This window comes from Plectrocnemia conspersa, unplaced genomic scaffold (genome assembly GCF_051122295.1).
Source record: "Plectrocnemia conspersa isolate PC_06_02 unplaced genomic scaffold, ASM5112229v1 ptg000008l, whole genome shotgun sequence".
Classification (NCBI taxonomy): Eukaryota; Metazoa; Arthropoda; class Insecta; order Trichoptera; family Polycentropodidae; genus Plectrocnemia; species Plectrocnemia conspersa.
The window spans coordinates 18,433,241-18,450,519 of record NW_028277172.1 but is presented as its reverse complement, the minus strand read 5'-3'; the positions used below and the strand labels follow the sequence as shown (position 1 = coordinate 18,450,519).

The 17,279-nt window shown below is 31.9% G+C and overlaps 1 protein-coding gene across 1 annotated transcript; it reads left to right on the top strand.

The window, feature by feature from the left end:
* Positions 1 to 627: 627 nt before the first annotated feature.
* LOC148233255 (glycerol kinase 5) lies at positions 628 to 16,231 on the top strand. The gene is made up of 9 exons (XM_088190560.1): positions 628 to 808; positions 1,133 to 1,226; positions 11,233 to 11,402; positions 11,474 to 11,563; positions 11,629 to 11,943; positions 12,009 to 12,240; positions 12,306 to 12,400; positions 12,486 to 12,649; positions 14,767 to 16,231. Exons 1-9 carry the CDS (start codon positions 707 to 709, stop codon positions 15,110 to 15,112), a joined length of 1,608 nt encoding a protein of 535 aa, XP_088046686.1. The 5' UTR covers positions 628 to 706; the 3' UTR covers positions 15,113 to 16,231.
* Positions 16,232 to 17,279: the final 1,048 nt, after the last annotated feature.

Genomic DNA, 17,279 nt, shown 5'->3' with positions numbered 1-17,279 from the left:
CTTTCAATTTTTATGTCCTCATTTTTTTCAAAAATTGTTTTCTAATAATTTAATACTTCTGGCAACTTTTTACACGGCTAACCATTGAAAAAACCAAACAGTTTTGAATTCGTCAAAAAATTGCGACTCTTATCAACCATGGGGATAGTAAAACTTTGAACTTAATCCAACAGATGGCACTAATTTATTTTAATTTTAAAAGCAATTTTTAATTTGTGTTTTATCGCATAATAATTCATACAATTATAAAGGCTTTATAACATATTTTTTTAAGCGTTTCAAGAAAAGTTTATTAATAATTACATTGTTTCAAAACAGCTATAAATAATAAGTGATACAATATGAGCGTTTTATCTTATCTATCGGGCGACTTTTTATCTTCACGAACTATTTAATCAATTCATCAAAATGCCAATGCTCAAATATTTAGACGTTTAGATCATTAACGAAGGATGAGTAAATTTCAAAAAATCATTTGGATTTAATTTTGTTCAATTGTGTATACGATAATTTTACGCAAATAAATATATTTTTATGTGTTCGTTAAATTAAATGCGTAATATTTATATTACGCACATCAACCCTCGTGAAAATTTGCTTTATAAACAATGGCGCCGCGATACGCATGCGCAGTGAGGGAAACGACGCGACAATAGGCGGACGCCGTTTTTCTTTCAGTCAGTCAGCTGCGAGCGCCATCACCGCGATGTTGACGTCGTACGTTGCCGCGCTGGACGTCGGCACCACGACCGTCATCTGCCGGGTGTTCGACGAAAATGCCAATCCTAAGGGACACGCTATGGAGCAAGTACGTTATCCTATCGTCAATTCTTCATTGATCATTTTGACATACATAGCTTGAGAGCGATCGATCGAACGTAAATCCAATAACGTAAAAATTAAAATATAACATTTATTATTTTGCACCTTTCATGGTCGATTTTCGATCGTTTTTCGTATAATTTAAAAAATCAACGCTCAACGCTGCCATTGTGAACATGACACTGATTTTGTATTTTATTTTTATAAAATAATGGATTTGAATTGATCGATGGTCGCTTTTCGTTCTCTTATGGCCGATTTGGAATATCAACGGCCATCTTCGAGTGAATGACAGATGATGTTTTTATAGGTTAAGTTGCATTTTCCGGAGCCGGGATATGTGGAAATCAATCCAGAGGAGTTGTGGGCCACCGTATTATCCGTGATCCGGAACGCTATAAAAGGTACGTTAATTTTCATGATAAAAAGCCATTATTTCTCGCATATGTGATCGAAGGGCACGTTTGCGCAGTACACCACATTTTTGCATAATAACGTACGACCGTAATTATAACAAACATTATAGAACATACATCGCATGATATATTGTAGTTCGAAGTGACGTCGAATATGACTAATTGTACTTTTTTCAAATAGATTTTTATACTTTTACTACGATTATTTTATCGGGTAGTACGCAAGAATCTTGATTTATTGTTTTACTAAGCTTTAAAAGAGTGGAACTCTTTCATTTAAGCATCTTGACTTTTTTTAATATATGTATGTACAATAAAAACATCCATTGTTATTCATACTTATCATACATATATTAGATTGCAAGGAAAACAATTGCGGTTTATGACCTCCAAAATCAAATACATTTACTCTATTAATTAATAATTAACTTTATTCAAAGAACTACGAACCATTATAATCGCCATTTATTTTTTCCGGTAGTTTTTACCTCGTTAAAAGTTATTTTAATGCTTAAACAAGTGATAATCAATTCGTTATATGTCTGGTGATTATAGCGGATGAGGTAGTGCACAATGCCGTGCAAGAGAATTAAACCTTTTCGATTGACTAGTGCTGGTAAATAGAAAATAGAGTACTTAATAAAACCTAATTTATTACCATTAAACCATTCTTGTTTTTCTATTAAATTTTTTTCGTTCAAATATTAATTTTAATAAAAAAAGTTACTGACATCTCTGACGTTATAATTGCTTTTGTACCTGTGGGCATCCGATGATCCCGCACATGATAAGTGCAGGTGTATCTAAATTTCAAAATTTGTTCAGAGTCCACCAACTCCAATATTCTTGGCAAAAATCAACCCCAATATTCACTAATGTCGGGATTCATAGGTATCCTAATCGTCCAGAATCCCGAGATTTGGTTTCCTAACTGGAACTGACTTACGTAGGTCCAAATTTTCATTGAATTCGTTGTTAAAAAAAGGTTAAAAATATATTTATATATGGAATTATATTATATTTTGATTTATTGCCCCCAAAAATCTTCTCGAGTTTTTTGTGGGCAATAAATCCTAAACGTAAAAACGTTTATAAACCAAAGATAAGTCATATAATACATTGGTCATTATAGATGTCATATAGTCATTTACAAAGACAACAAATTAAATTTAAATTAACTTTGAGTCAGAATAAATAGCACATGGTTATAATAAAAATAGCATACGATCAGAATAAAAATATAAGACGATCGGAATTTAAATAATGAATGGTCATAATTATATTATTCGGGGTCAGAATAAATATCAAATGTTTAGAATAAAAATAGTGTACGGTCAGAATAAAAATATTGGACGATAAAAACTAAAATAAAGGACGATCATGTGAATTAAAAATTAACATAAAATATCCTTAATTTTATTTGATTAAATTGTAATTTTGACTATTTTTCTCATTTTGAAATTTAAAAAAAATAAACCATAATGTGAAACTCCGACTGAATATTGTTGCTGACCCTTATCTTTTATAAATAATATAAACAATTAGTGGATTTACAGTATTTTGCCTCGCCTTCGATATATGATATTCGCTGAAGAAAGAAAAAAATATGGATCACAAGGTTAAAAAATCAGTTGATTCAAAATATTCGTGTTAAATGAACTAAATGTGCTTTAAATGAACTAAATCAAAAGTCATTAAACGCATTAACAAGTTTTATATATATTCTGATAGTTTCATTCGTTTGAAATAAACATAACTTTTAAAATTCTGTGGGTTATTTTTAACCTACTATTCCATTAGCTTCATGCCATATATAAAGGCATACCTTTTTATCATTTACACTTTAGAGAATATATTATGAAACTGTGAACTTGCAACATCATTTTATATTCACACTTGAGAACCTAAGAACTCGAGGTAATTCAAAACAATGTGGGTCTTATTATTGGCCGTTCATTATTTTTTACGCTATCGTTAGTTTGGCTTACATTTGAATCCTTAAAATTGCAATTTTTGTATTTTTAAAGTCTTCACAATTTTTGAAAGACAAAATATATAATGCGATTCCAAATTCCAAAAAGTCTTAGATTATGGTAAATAAAATTAATTTATTATTTGACAAACTATTGCAATTATTTATCTGCAAGTAACCTTGAAATGGATAATCGCAATTGATAAACATTTTTTTTTATATAAATTAAATGAGCTTGATAAGTTGTTTATAATAAATATTTAAGTCAGATTATAATTGAAAAAAGTGTCGGTCACTGAAGGATGTAAGAAGCACTTAAAAGCTTTACAAATGTTAATGGTGCATTAATGGGATCTTTATATTTGATAAGTGGTTTTAAAAAAATGACATACCTGATGGATGCAAAATGATTTTTTATAGATATTTGTGGTTTATTTAACTGACTCTTGTGAAATACATTTCATACATACCATATACAATATATTAACATAGATTTTATTTAAAACAGGTTTTTTGACATGTATCTGAATTCAAATTAGGCAGATGTAATCAGCAACCGGTTAATAAATAGAATGTTTCACTCTATTAATTTAAGTATATATCTATTTAAAATTATAAATCAACTGAATTATTTGTACATTGTCAGTGATATGCACAGTTGTTGTCTTTTAAACATTCGCTCATCATGACTGTATTATTGTAAATTGTAAACTGTAATTTAAAAAAAACTATTATGTTTTAAAAATACCCTTCGCCCATTGTGGCTATATTGATTTTGGAATTTTTAATAGTAGTCTTTTATAACTCATTTACGACAAACTTGTATGTTAGCATGTTTCTATCTTCTTGTCTTATGATATAATCAAAACTATTTACACTCGTTAATTAACCGCAAAATTTCAAATCACGCAATATATTCATTTTTTTTATAACGTATGGACCAGTATATTATGCTAATGTAGTTTCATTAATTAAGTTCTCATCAAAGTGATTGCAATCGAGATATGCTGTAAATTAAATATGTTTAATATTTAAAGTATAATAGATTACAAAAATTAAATTAAAAAAATATTAGTTTTTTAAAATATAAAGTAATCGATCAAAATCTTCAGTTATACGCGTGCAATCCAAAAATCAGAACAAAAATCAAGAAAAAAAATATCAGGACACACTGCATGGACAGTGGGAGAGGTTCCATATGTAGGTTAAGTGCAAGATGTGAGAGTAAGCCATTAACCCATACGTTTATAAATTGCCGCGTTATACGCTTGGAATCAAATATGTTTGATTTAGGGTATTTAAAAAATCTTTCTTAATAAGTATACATATGTTAAAATTAAGTTTAAACGTCAACTATCGTTATTTTACAAAAATAATATTTAATCTACTGTTGAATAGAGTAGAACTTTCTCTAATTGTGGTAAAACACGTAATAGGCTCCGTACTGCTTGATCAAGGTTATTCGTTCGCAGTGTCGCTCGGGATAGAAGCGAAAGGATAATCAATCAACTTTCTGCTGCCTATATTTTTTTTCTCATAGTTTTTCCAACGAACTATTCTCGATATTGATCAGTTCGTTGCACTTATTCCCACGGGAAATGCTCTCGTTATTTAATATTTCTCTATTATTGTTCTTTATTGAGCTTTATGCAAATTGCGTGTGAGTGTCCATTGCTCCATATTGGCTCGGATTTAAACGATCGTTTGAATTGTCTCTGTTAATGAATTTAGACATGCATTTGAACTGTCTTCGCCTCTTTCGCCAATTGGCAAATTGGACAATTTGCCATGTGATATGCTTAAAACCCGTAACTGACGTGTTTTTTTTACGAATAAACACTGTTTATTTTTTGTATCAATTATTATGTCACTGTGATCTCTTCCATATATTTTGATCGTTGTCAATCCAAGGTTGATTCATAAATGTACGTGCATCTAAAACATTGAACCGTAATGTACTTGGCAATTTCTTAAATGACTTATATGACTTTTCTTGATTCTTAACTTAACAAAAATATAATTTATATGTTTAAATATAATACTAATTAATCATACGTTTCGCGATTGTTTTTGCTTTTGGATTGCTTTTTTTCGCATGTCAGATCAAACAGCAATTGAAGCGCACTTATATAGTTTTTCAATACATGATTTGATTATTTTAATAAATGTAGATGGTTACGTGTGATTCATTATTTCACAGAATACAAGTTATATTTAACCCACTGAAGAAGCGTTAGAATATTATTATTGACACAAATGTCTGGATTTGTGTACTAATATTATTTACTACAATATTGCACTATAAATACTGAATGATTGATCTAATAAAATAGTCCTTGCTCACATTTTTACATGTTTTAAGCAAAAATATATAATAGATAGTCAAATTACTTAAAACTAATATTGATTGCGAGCATAGTTGGCTTATTTAAGATTTATTGGTCTTCAGAAAAAGATCAATGAATCACCTAAAGGCAGCTAATCTATATAGAAAAATAAATATCAATATATTTGTTGATGAATTAAAAGAAAATTATTATGTGACGCTACTGACCAAACAGGAATTTTGCCGAACCATTTCCCCTCTGGAGATCGTCCAGGATGGGCAATGAAACTGGCTGGTGATCTATATCTTTAGGACACTTATCATAAAAAAAAGCTGTTCTAATATAATAGAATAACTAGTGTTATCTTATAACAACTGCCATTTATTTTTTAAGCCCACGTTATGCAGATTTACACACTCATTCGCAATTTTATACTCTTTCCGATTCGCGGTCAACTTTCGCCACTTTTTGCCCTTCCCGACCGGTTTGCCAGTCGCTTATGATGATAATGTTCATGCAGAGCGTGAACTTTTGTGAACTTGACATACAAAAGCTGCGATTTCCGATACACAGCCTCTGGAATTCTGGGAAACCAGTCTTCGTTGTTCCTTTGCTCGATTTGCTTGCGTTGGACGTTCCATGTTATTTCCGCTCTCAGGTCGTCGAACCGAATCCTAAAACGGACGATGTGCAGTACTGCAATTGCTAATTAATCGCCGCGGGGACACTTGCTGTTAATCATTGTCCAAAAATCCCTTTCTCGCTTTCCAATGCTTTGATGCAACCCAGTGGTTTTATTCTCTCAAAATTGTGACAAGGCTAACTGGCCGAGGCCCTTCGCAGTGATTTATGTTAGTGTCTTATTGTTATGCTGTAGATGCCACTAGAAATCAGAAAGCGATTAAGTAACCATATTGAACTTAATCAGAGATTGGCAACTGTTTCTTCCTCGTGAGTAGTCAAATTCGGCTTTTACTGTTGGTCGGTGGACACTGACATTTGTCTTAAATAAAAATCTAATGATATATTATCCTCGCAATGAGAATTATACGCGTAAAAATCCGGTGTTGTACACTCAGTGTACATGTAAAATGTGTCAAACCTGATTATTTAAATTGGAAAAATGCTAATATTATTACGAAGAAATCATTATCATGATAATCAACAAGTTTGACTTATTTCGCGTCGTAAAATCTTATTTTTATTCGACATATTTATGGAAATATTTACATAATAAGATGACATGTACATTCGGTTTACATCACAGGAAAGCAAAAGATTATGAAAATGCCATTTAAAATATTTTATTTAAAAATACGTATTTAATGTACTTTTTATTGATTGCACATATATTGCCACTTTAATTAATGAAAGTTTTTAGTTTCAATTGGGTGCGCAATGAGGTTGTTTTTTTTTTGTAAATTACATCAAAGTGACAGCAACCGTTTTAGAATGACACAACGTCTTGGTTGCACCTGATCTATATTTTTTTAAAACTTATCAACTGAAATTTAATGACTTCATAAGCTTTAGTAGTAATATATAAATACAAATAAATAATAAAAATGGTTGCATACCAAAACTGATTCCTAAACTCGATTTACCTAATCTTGTTATCGTCCTGGTTACAACCAACTTGACATTTGCTAATTAGCACTCATCAATACAAAACATACGAGAGTACCGCCGCTGTGTAATAGCACAGATACGTCGATATCGCTTCGATATACAATAACTAAAAATCGCCCAACCGCAGCTCTGATACCGATCATATTATTACCAATTAACGCGATCGTTGGAACGTTACATGTGCATAATATAATCTGGTTATCTTCAGAGTATCTAAATCCAATGATATGGTTCTCCATGAATCTCCAATACATAACATATTACCTCATGAATTAATTAAACAAGTTTTTGTATTCTACACTCAACAAGGTCGATAAGTTGTTATTTTTTTATGTGAGCGACCTCATGTCTAGAAATTGAAGTGTCATTATGCAATTAAAAACATCAGTTCCTGTTAATAGTGTTGTAGGACATTAGAAAGGTTCTTCCTATTGTGCTTATGTAAATTAATGAATCGTTTATGGTCGTGCTTACGGTCATCACTGACAGGTTAATGTATTTTGAAGGGTTTACCAAAAACCTTCGTGGCGATCTTGCGAGAGTCGACACTCCGAATGGTACTTGCCTTCCGTTGAACCTCACTGAGTGTTTATCGTATTATTATTTTTATCGGCTGACCTTGTTTGTAACCAATGTTATCTGTTCTTTTTTCATTTTTTTATCTCAATTTCCGCGATTGACCCGTTCTTAATATATAATATATAAATACAGTGTGTCCATAAGTCACCGAAATATTTAAAATTACTTGTATTTAATATTATTAACATAAAAAGCAACCTACAATTATTGTTACAGCACCAGCCTGAATATAAAATCGATTTTATTAATTATAAACTATATAGTACAGGGACTTAATTTATGGGGGGATCAGATGGGAGCATTTGCCGCTCCTTCTTGAATTTGTCCAGAAAAATGCATGGCATCTAGTTAGAGTTGTACTAGATTATATTTACATACATATGTATGTTGCGACAGAATGGCGAGATGTTTTCTCCGAACGGTGGTGGAGTACCTGGCGCAGGGATGATGTCCGTGGGAGCTTCTCAGAGGTCTTGTAGGTGGCGTTGCAGCGGGTGTACAGCGGAAGTTGATGTTGACATTGAAGCTACGGTGCTTGTACGGTGAAGTCCCTCTCAGGAAGTGTGCGTCCATGACAGTATGTTGTCGGCGGGCGGACGGGCGTCTGGTGGTCTCTTCGATTTTCTCCCGAAGCCTGCGAGCGACTGCTTGTGATTACCTTCTTCTCATTGAAGTCCAGGCTTAAGTATCCAGGGCTGCAAAGCTTGCTGACCAATCACAATCATGCAGCCATCATCCAGCCAATATATGTTTCTTAGAACAGCGAATTAGGTATACGCCTTTAGAAAGCGACATTTGCTTGATGGGCATTGTCCAAGGTCGTATACTGTGATTTATTATATCGTTTTTCGATTTTCACTAATAACGTGTTATTTCAAAAAAATAGTATATAATAGGTTAAAACCTCACTGTACAATAATTTGCTTACTTGTTCATGTGCTAAGGTCCGGGAAGAATAATTGATTGGACGAAAGACTTATAAATGAGTAGACGTTGTATTGTCTCTGTCTTCACTCTCTTTCTCTCCAAGTGCAAGTGTCTCACTTTATTTCCTACCTTTATATATACTTTAAGTTTAACATGTGATGCATTTCTTTTGTGACGATTTTTAATGGATTACGTGAACATGGAGTACATGTATTATTGTTCTCGGTGTCAAATATCAAAGTTACATTATCTGATTATCTCAATAAATAAACGTTCATATAACCGACTCACAGCAAAATAATTGCGTCTTAATCATATTAAGTCATATAATATTAATAATACATTTATTATAAATCAGAGTATATAACACATGTATATAACACACGGGGCGTTCGAACGATCGCAATCAATCGCATTGAACAACAGTTTACTCATTTGCGCTTGCTCTTGTCAGTGGGACATTTTGATTATGATTACTCAAACTCTTATCTCAATAAGATACAAAAATAAACTACATCCCGAGAGAAGTGTTTGAATTAATGTAATCTGTATCAATCATAAAATAAGTTGAACGCGCACTAGTACTTTGTGATCGTAATATTTAAAGAACGTTTGAAAACAACGATGCTAAATAAACAAACGATTATGTATGTCTCTTGTTTTTTCCATAATAATCACACATATGGTTTTATGTATTTATGACTCAATCTTAACCATTGTATTCCGAAGCTGTCATCTCCCATAAATCGAGAACGGTATCGATCATCATTGTCTTTAGAAATCTGGGTCAAATCTTTTTTTACATACAGCATCCATCGTTAAAAATGTTACCCAATGCTCGAATAAGGAATTGGTCAGCCTTGATCTCTGACTGCTAGATCTATAACACTAAAGAGGTACGGTTCGGCCTTGAACGCCTTGCGAATTCGGCAATAATGCGAATCTGTGTCGTTTCATACTGCATTGAGATGAAAGTGTTCAATGATTGGGTTCGTTGGAACTCTTTTGTTGTCCGAGTGTCTCTTGCCTTGTAGTATATCATAAAAACACGGAGCAGTGGCTCCTCAACTTTTGAACCTATTTTTACTGCTTGAATGTTTATTTTTTTCCTAAAGTGCAAATTGGTTGCGAGAAATTTCATCATTGTTTTATTTTAAAACGGTCAATTAAGACGCGCAGTTGGAAATAATTAGATTATTCTTACAAAACTGCATTTTTATTTGTACATTTTTTGGTACTTGTTAAGAATATCGGCGCCACGCTCAGAAACCAATGGTTATGAACATTTTTTCTGCCAACAACGTCTGCTACATAAATACATAAATAATACATTTAAACCATTAATGTAAGGTGAATAATCTTGTTGTAAATTTATATAATCGTTGCTGAGAGTTTTTCATGTGGTGTTCACCGTTCTGACCCACGCTACTATTTTTATTATTATTATTGGCTTTACGATTAGTCGCTCGCAATTAGTTTGGTTGTCAAACACGTTCGTCTGTCAAATGACGATGTAACTAGCTAACGTCAGAGACTTTACACACTCACTAGTTAAGGCATACATTATCTAATGAAAGTTACACGAAATTGTAAGCTTTAATTAAAAATCATAGATAGTGCATACTTTGTCTAATTATTGTATTGTATTCTTATAAGTAGTTTTATAATATACATTATAAGAATACAGGTACTTTTTATATTTGGCTAAGTATCTCGAAACTTGTTTATATTAGTTAACATGTTTTTACATAAAGTATTCAAAATATGTACAATACAATAATTCATCAAAACGTTATTGGCCGCATTCGTAGCCATTAGGGCCAAACACAGCGGATAGTTCATTACCATTGGTTTCTGAACGTGGCGCCGACATTCTTAACAAGTACCCATTTTTTTCGATTTTAATTCAATAAATACCATACGTGTAGTTATAATTTTTATTTTATATATTTTTTGATACATACAATCAGGGACGTCATTTAGGAGGGGGGGTAGCAGGGGGATTTAATATAAATTTTCTTTTACATTTGAAAACCACTGAGATGATTCCAAGCCATTGTGATAATAATTTGAGAATTTAATTCGTTTGTAAATTAAAAAAGAGTATTTAAAAAAAATATATAAATTAACATTTATCATAACTGATAATTTTTCGTATTAAAACAAAATTTTCAATATTACCTAGTGACATCTATCATCATGGTGTGTCCCATAAAAAAATATTTATAAAGATTATTATTATTTCACAAAAAAAATATTAGTAAAATTTTGTATAGATTTATTAAAATTACCATAATTATATGCTATTTATGAAAAAAATATTGTTGCTAGATTGTATCAATGTCAATAACAAATATTATAAAAAAGTTTGACTGACATAAAAATGTCTCATTGATTAGAGTAATTGACTCGATTAATAAAGTGCAACGAAATTGACCCTTACATGAACTAAATAACTAATGTAGTTAGGGCTCATTTTATAAAATTCTTAAAATTATTGTTGGAGGAGATTTTTATTTTTTATGTTATAAATGGTTTTCAGTATTATTATTTTTTTTAGATGCAAATATATCTCCAAATCAGATCAACGCCATAGGATTGAGCACCCAAAGAGCAACGTTTATAACTTGGGACCGTATTACCGGAGAGCACTTTCACAACTTCATAACATGGAAGGACATGAGAGCCGACAAGTTGGTTAGCAGCTGGAACAATTCGATCATGATAAAAGTATCTAATACATTAAATTATTCCATATATTCTATATTGATAAAATTTAATCAATCAATTTATCATTACAGAGTTTAAAATTCAGCTCTTATCTATTGTACTCGGTGTCAAGAAGTAAACGATTTTTGGCCGGAAGTGTTTTCAAGTTTATGAATAAACAAGTATGTATCATAATTTTAACAAAACTCATTTTCAGTTTAATATCAACATTCTTTTCATATAATAGGTGACGTTACGACTAGTGTGGGCGATGAAAAACTACCCAGCCTTTAAAGAGGCCATAGATAAAGGCACAGCTCTATTCGGAACTTTGGATACGTGGCTTCTATATAAGCTCACCGGAGGAAAGATACACGTCAGCGACTACTCGTGCGTATCAGCCACAGGATTCTTCGATCCGTTCACTCTTTCATGGGCCGGTTGGGCTTTAAACATGCTGGGCATTCCTAGAGAGATATTGCCGAACATTGTGGACACGGCTGGTGATTTTGGCTGCATCGATGAATCGCTGTTCGGAGTTAAAATACCCATTACTGCTTCGGTACGTATCTTATGATCTGACGATTGTTCGATTATTTTATTAATTTTGCTGTTTGCGATTTTTAGATGGCAGATCAAACTGCGTCCATGTGGGGCTCTTGCTGTTTTAATAATGGCGATATCAAATTAACGATGGGAACGGGTAGTTTTATTGATATCAACACTGGCAAAGAACCGCACGCTGGCGTATCTGGGTTGTATCCATTGGTCGGATGGAAGAAGGGTTCGGAGCTGGTATATATGGTCGAAGGTTCAAATAGCGATACTGGCTCTTTGATGAAATGGGCGGAAACGGCAGGTATGGCAGCAATTGTTGAAGACTGTTTGAAATTTATTTATTTATATGTATGTATATATTTTTAGGATTGATTCAAGATCCCAAAGATACTGCCGACTTAGCAAATGCAGTGGAAGATTCCGACGGAGTGTATTTTGTACCAGCGTTTAGTGGACTTGGGGTAATATATTATATATTCAATAATTAATAGCTATTTAATTATTAAATAATTAATAGTATAATAATGCACATAAAATTGATTACAGCCTCCGATTAACGATACATCGGCGGCTGCTGGATTCATCGGTATGAAGTTAACTACTAGAAAAGAGCATCTCGTTCGTTCGTTGTTAGAAGCTATTGTCTTCAGAGCCGTGCAGCTTTATAAATGCGTTCTTAACGAAACGTCATATACGTTTAATAAAATCAGGTATTACTTTATATGAATCTTTTTAGGTCTTCTCCGACATAATCCATCAACCTCTTCTAGTGCCTGTCTCTTAGTTATATTTGAGCCTCTGCATCTTACAAAATTTGACGATTGTCTCAATATATGAGGTCCACGATAAATTGTACTGAATCAGTTCAAATGTAGTTCTGAGGATATTGCATTCAAAGATAACCAGTTTATTTTATTTTACTTGAGTAATTGTTGCATGTCTTAAAAACATAAATGACAAAGGGTCTTGTAATTGTTTTTTTACATTATCATCATTACGTTATTGAGAAGTCTGACCTTTTGAAGCTGTGATAATATTTCTGGCGATAAGTCTCACATTTATCTTTATTTCTGTTTGATTTTTTGTATTTAGAATACATCGCGGGGATCTAAAGATGTACTTTATCGAATGACTACATTAATATTTAAAGCACTTATTTCTAGTATTTATTAGAAAATTTGTTTAATTTTCGTTTATTTATAAATTAAATGTTATTTGTGTTTGTTTGTGATTTTGGTACTACACTTGTGATATTGCTACATAAAAATCTTACCACGAGAATAACATTAAGTGACTTATTTATTGCCATAGCGAAGAGCAAATCGGGAAATTAAGTCGCTTGAAGCGAAAAGGTTAATCTTATCTTGGAAATATACATATATTTATGGCTAACTGCATAAATTGGGATCTATTGCACTGTTTCACTGTTAGGACTAACTTGTATGGAAATCTACTTTGATTCATGAAATTTAAGAACTCAACTGAATAAAAAGTAGCTTTTTCTTCTACCATTATTGTGTTGCTTGAGTGGAATTAACGTACTGCAATTGTAATGAGAATGATGCTAATGTCTATAGGAACGACATTTTAGGGGGGGGCAGGTGGGGCCATTTCCCCCCCCCTTGAATTTGGTCAGAAAAATGCATGTCATATAATGAATTATTACGAATCTTAAAAAAGTCGAAACATTAAAAAAACGATTATTGACTAGCCAACTTTTGCCCCCCCCCCCTCTCTGAAAAAGCTGAAATGACGTTCCTGATTATATACCAATAATTCTCAGGTTATTCTTCAAATTAAATTTAAAGAAAACAGTCTCAAACCTATCGCGAAAATATTTTTTTTTAAATGTCATTTTAGTAAAATCATATCGAAATATGTTTTCACTGGTAGATATATATTTTCACCAATGAAAATATAATTTATCTGGCAGGTGCTAGTAAAATTATATGATTTCAACTGTTCCATATGTAGTAATATATATATTTACATATACACCATTAATTATTTACATGCGATGTATAAATGTTACAGTGAATGTGTATTTGAACTAGTTAAGTTCAAATACATTTTCACCAGTAGATATATATTTCTACTAGCGAAAATATAATTTAACTGATAGGTGCTAATATGAAATTCAATTTGATTGTTGCGAAACGTCCGTTTGCTGTTCAAACCCAAACCTAACTTACATTAATTACCCAAACCTAAAGTTCAAAAACTAATTATAGTTTAAGAGATTCATAAGGTCAAGTCCAGAATACACATTAAACCAACTCATCTCTCAGGGGAAAATAAGCAGAAGAATAAGTACAGACATTGCATCTCGCATATTGCTCCATAATTTGTCTGCACTTTTGACCAATATAAGGGCGCAAAAACAATCAACAATTCTCAGAAGTCAAAAATTCACGTCAAAAGCTATAAAATCGTATCTGCGTTCATACTGAGCGTTCATACCGAGCGTTCCCACTGCGATGGAGACAGTACGATTTTATTGCTTTTGACGTGGATTTTTGACTTCTGAGAAGGGATAATTGTTTTTTGCGCCCTCCTATTGGTCAAAATTTGGTTTAGTTATGCTTTGCCCAATACTCTCGAATCACTGAACATGTACTGTTTTGGAACTTTCTCGTTCATTAGTACACTTGCTGAATAGCAGACATACATCACCATACTGAACTTTCATTCGTCGATGACTTTAAATGATGTTTACCCCATCACTACCCAAAATACGAATAAAAAAGACATTTTGAATTTTCATTTCACTTAATACATATGTGGTAATATATAAATTATTATGCTAAAGTATACTAAAACATTTTAGAATCGACGGTGGTGTTTCCAAGAATGATTTTGTCAGTCAACTGATAAGTGACATGACCGGCTTGAAATTGGAAAGAGCTGCTTCGACGGAAGTTTCTGCTCTAGGCTGCGCCTTTCTAACCGGCCTCGAGTGCGGCATTTGGAAGACTAAAGATGAACTCTTAGCGCTCACCTCCGTCGAGCAGACCTTCAAACCTCGCAGCATCTCCAACCAAACTTATCTTCGGACAATGGCCAGATGGGAGGACGCAGTCAAACGGTTCGGCAGCTGGTACCACCCACCGAGCAAGTCCAATTCAGTCACCCCGAGAATCTCGTACACTTCGGCCAACAAGACGATCGCATAGCATAGGCCGACAGGCGGCTTGGTGGATCGCCTGTGCACAACACCGACGTCTTTCCTGCGGAACAAACGCCACTTGTGCGCGTTCTTCCTAGCTCTGACACTCATCTTCTTCTTCTCGTCCGACTTTTCAAATTTTTTGCCGTTTAGCTGATTAGAGGTGATACTTTTTTTTAGGGAAGACTGTTGTACCTATGCTTGAGATGAGACATACGATTGTTGGATTAGGTATTCCAAAATTTTAGAAACATTTTTTTTGTAATTAGCATTACTGATGATTTTACACCAAAAATGTATTCGGGTACAACACTCCCTTATAGATGACAAGCAGACAATATTAATTGAAATAATTCTAATCATACTTACTCCAGAGCAAGAACTCGTTAACTGACATACCCCATTTTGAATAAACCAGTTCCAATTTTTTTACAAGCAATAAAAAAAGTGTTCATTCAAAGAGAAAATAAAGGTCAGTTAACATGTTCTTTATCATGATCTTCATTAAAAAATTGCCTTGCCGTAATTTAGTATCGAGATTTCATATCTAAATTATCGATTTATTCTAACTGTTAGTACAAATGTTTTAGATTAATATTTTTGTATTTGGTACAATGTACAGTCAATCTTATGATTGGTAAAACACAAGCTTTTATGACGGTTGGATGTCTGTGATTGTCGCTTTTAAGTCTAAATTATAATTGTATAGTTGTTTAAAAAGACACACTGCAATTGCTCAATTAATATGGGAAACGAGCGTGCATAGATGCAGCCGTTTCTGATTTTTTTAAATTTTGTAAGTAGTAACTTTGTAGAAGTTGGCCATTATACCCGGTGGAGTTAATAAAGATATATTTTTTTAATGTATAAGTCGACTTGTGATATGTGATAATTTGTATAAAAGTGTATGCGTTTAGCGGTGGAGTTTTTTTATGTGCATTGTCTTTGGACGATTTAATTGCATGATTAGATGGGGGTCCAAAAATCTTTTTTGTGATAATTATAGTTGCCAAAGGATTTGTTGCTTAAATAGCCAAACAAGTTTGTATGCTTATGATCGATAGATTGCTACTCGTAACATGTATTAAACCACATTATACAAATTTTACTTTATTAAAATGAAAAATTGGTACACATTTGTTATATATATAATATAATACTTAGCTCTCAAAGTGTAAAATAAAAATAAACAAGGAATCACAAACTTTTTTGGTTACTTATCTATTAATACATGTATGCTAAAACGTTAGGTAATCATACAAAAATATAAAGCATCGCGCTATCAATATTGTACTTAGTTTTTTAATGTAAATATGTTATAATATTAATATTTTCTATCAATATATATATATATATATATAATATATACATACATAAATATAGTATAATCAACTATTAAATGTTATTGTGATTAATGTAAATAATTTCTTTTAAAAAAATTATTTTATTTCAATTATACATATCTTCTTTATTTTGATTAAATTTTATTTTTCATATAATAAAAATAAAGTTATAGTTTTCTTTTTATATGTAAATCGAATCACAGGGTATGTGTAGTTTGAAAGTGTAAATTTGAAAAAGATTAGATAGATAGTGTTATTCTTCAATATTTTTTTTATTAATTAATTGTGTTCCAGTTGTGGGCAAGACTGAAAATCTACGCCCACCGCTCTTTTCTAAATAGATAGATAGGCTTTAATTGAAAATCTATTGAATTATATGCATATATTTAATACGTAAAACATCGCCGATTTAATTTTGTAATGATAAATCTATCATACATGTTTATTATTTTTTTCTTTTTTTGTATCCGTATTTCTTAAATAAATTTTTATATATTTTAATTTATTTTATTGTACCAGGTTAAAACTGTATAAATTACTTCTAGAGAAATTGAGTTTCTTCTATTTTTCTACTTACTTATTTATAGTAAATATTTCTTAAATACTCATCTCATTATGATCTAAACAAAATCATAAGTATAAGTAATAAATTAAATTATGTTAACTCTTACGGTTGTAATTTGTTTGTTTTTGTACAAGTGACTTGCATAAAATGATAAATATAATCAAATATCGTTATATATTATTTTATTTTAGTACTAAGATAGTAGGCTGCTTAAAAAGTTCCCGAACTTCTAGTTTAGTGTTTTTTTTTTGAGTTACCTTTAGAGT

Bases quoted from the DNA above. Each gene is read 5' to 3' on its own strand.
- LOC148233255 (XM_088190560.1), top strand. From the start codon at position 707: ATGTTGACGTCGTACGTTGCCGCGCTGGACGTCGGCACCACGACCGTC. The intron at 809-1,132 runs GTACGTTATCCT...ATGTTTTTATAG, and splicing joins AGGGACACGCTATGGAGCAA to GTTAAGTTGCATTTTCCGGA. The intron at 11,403-11,473 runs GTATCTAATACA...TTATCATTACAG, and splicing joins ACAATTCGATCATGATAAAA to AGTTTAAAATTCAGCTCTTA.